This window comes from Nematolebias whitei, chromosome 9 (assembly GCF_014905685.2).
Source record: "Nematolebias whitei isolate Nwh7 chromosome 9, NemWhi1, whole genome shotgun sequence".
Classification (NCBI taxonomy): domain Eukaryota; kingdom Metazoa; phylum Chordata; class Actinopteri; order Cyprinodontiformes; family Rivulidae; genus Nematolebias; species Nematolebias whitei.
The window spans coordinates 50168522-50170015 of record NC_056506.1 but is presented as its reverse complement, the minus strand read 5'-3'; the positions used below and the strand labels follow the sequence as shown (position 1 = coordinate 50170015).

General features: G+C 42.2%; 1 protein-coding gene across 1 annotated transcript in view; it reads right to left on the bottom strand.

Moving 5' to 3' along the window:
• LOC119414323 (zinc finger and SCAN domain-containing protein 5A-like) overlaps positions 1-549 on the bottom strand; it is a 30161-nt gene extending 29612 nt beyond the window's left edge. Inside the window, exon 1 of the mRNA XM_037681417.1 lies at positions 301-549. Coding sequence (XP_037537345.1) covers positions 301-472 — 172 coding nt within the window. The 5' untranslated portion in view covers positions 473-549. The remainder of the gene's footprint in view (positions 1-300) is intronic.
• Positions 550-1494: the final 945 nt, after the last annotated feature.

The following is a 1494-nucleotide window of genomic DNA, read 5'->3' as shown; positions in this document are numbered from 1 at the left end:
GCTCTGTTAGCAGCGGTTAGCTCTGTTAGCAGCGGTTGGCTCTGTTAGCAGCGGTTGGCTCTGTTAGCAGCGGTTAGCTCTGTTAGCAGTGGTTAGCTCTGTTAGCAGCGGTTAGCTCTGTTAGCAGCGGTTAGATCTGTTAGCAGCGGTTAGCTTTTGTTTTTTTAGCTTAGCTAGATTCATCAATTTTTCCCGGTTCGGTGACATTTTGTACTTGATACTTACGGGTTCTATTTCTGTGTTTAATCTGAGTCTCACGGAGCTCCTGGTGGTTGTGTGAGCAGGTTCAGAGCTACGTACCGACTCTGTGCAGCTTCAGCTCAGGTTTCCAGCTGACATCCAGCAGTCTGCGCTGACGGTCGAGCTCTTCTTCGTACCGCAGGATCGTCTTCTCAAACTCGGAGAAGATTTCTGAGGCAGCAGCGCTCAGTCTTTCACCGATGAACTCTCTCAGAAGATGAACCGAAGACATTTTCTAAAAACTAAAGTTTAGTTAAATATTCGATTAAAGAAGGAAAGGTTTGAGACTGAAAGGGGGCATTTTCTTCTTCATGTGTTTAATTGTGGCTGAAAAACAGCAGAGCGGAGGTCTAGCGCCACCGAGCGGCGTGGAGCCGTTAAAAACAAAACAAAAAAACTACAAGATTAAATCTAAAGAAAGTTAAATCAAGTCCTCTGGACTGTGGAACACCAAAATGCTCAAAAATAAATAAAAAAGCATCATGAAATAAGCTCATTATTATGAAAAGTTATCATTTTTAGTTTAGTTCATAAGCCATAATGAAAAACAATTATGAAATAAAATAGTTTAAGAAATGTCATAATGATTTATTTATTTAATTTTGAGCATTTTGGTGTTCCATAGACTTAGGTGAGGGTTGTGCCAGGAAGTGCATCTGATGTAAAACACATTTGCTAAAACAAACATGTGAGTTCATCTAAGTGACACCATACTGGATCGGTCGAGGCCCGAGTTAACAACGACCGCCACCGGTGCTGTTGACAAACAGGGTGCCGGCAGAAATTATGCTACAGTGAGTTGAAGACCACAAGGAGGGAAACATGTCAGGAGACAGAGGGAGAAGAGGAAAGTCTAGAATGTATGACTGAGGGTGGCAACTGTAAATGTGGGGACAATGACAGGCAAAGGTAGAGCTGGCTGACATGAAGCCAGTGGCAGCCATTTTGGAGCTCAAGGCAAGCTTTTGTAAAGGGTCCCCATCCCATTTACATGGACTTCAGACCAGAACCAGAGATGCACTGGCTTGTGGTCCCTAGTGGCTGGTTTACTAAAATGCTAGTGTTACACTTTTATCTTAAATAATTTGAGCTTTATTTATTTATTCCGTTGTTTATTGTTTCTGATGTTTATTTGAGCCGTTTTCTGGAGTAAAGCTAAAATTACATAGAAGCTGAGTTTTATTAGCGAGAACAGCTCCACGCTGCTTGGTGGCGCTAAAGTTTCGTCACGTTTTTCAGCAGACATTAAACACA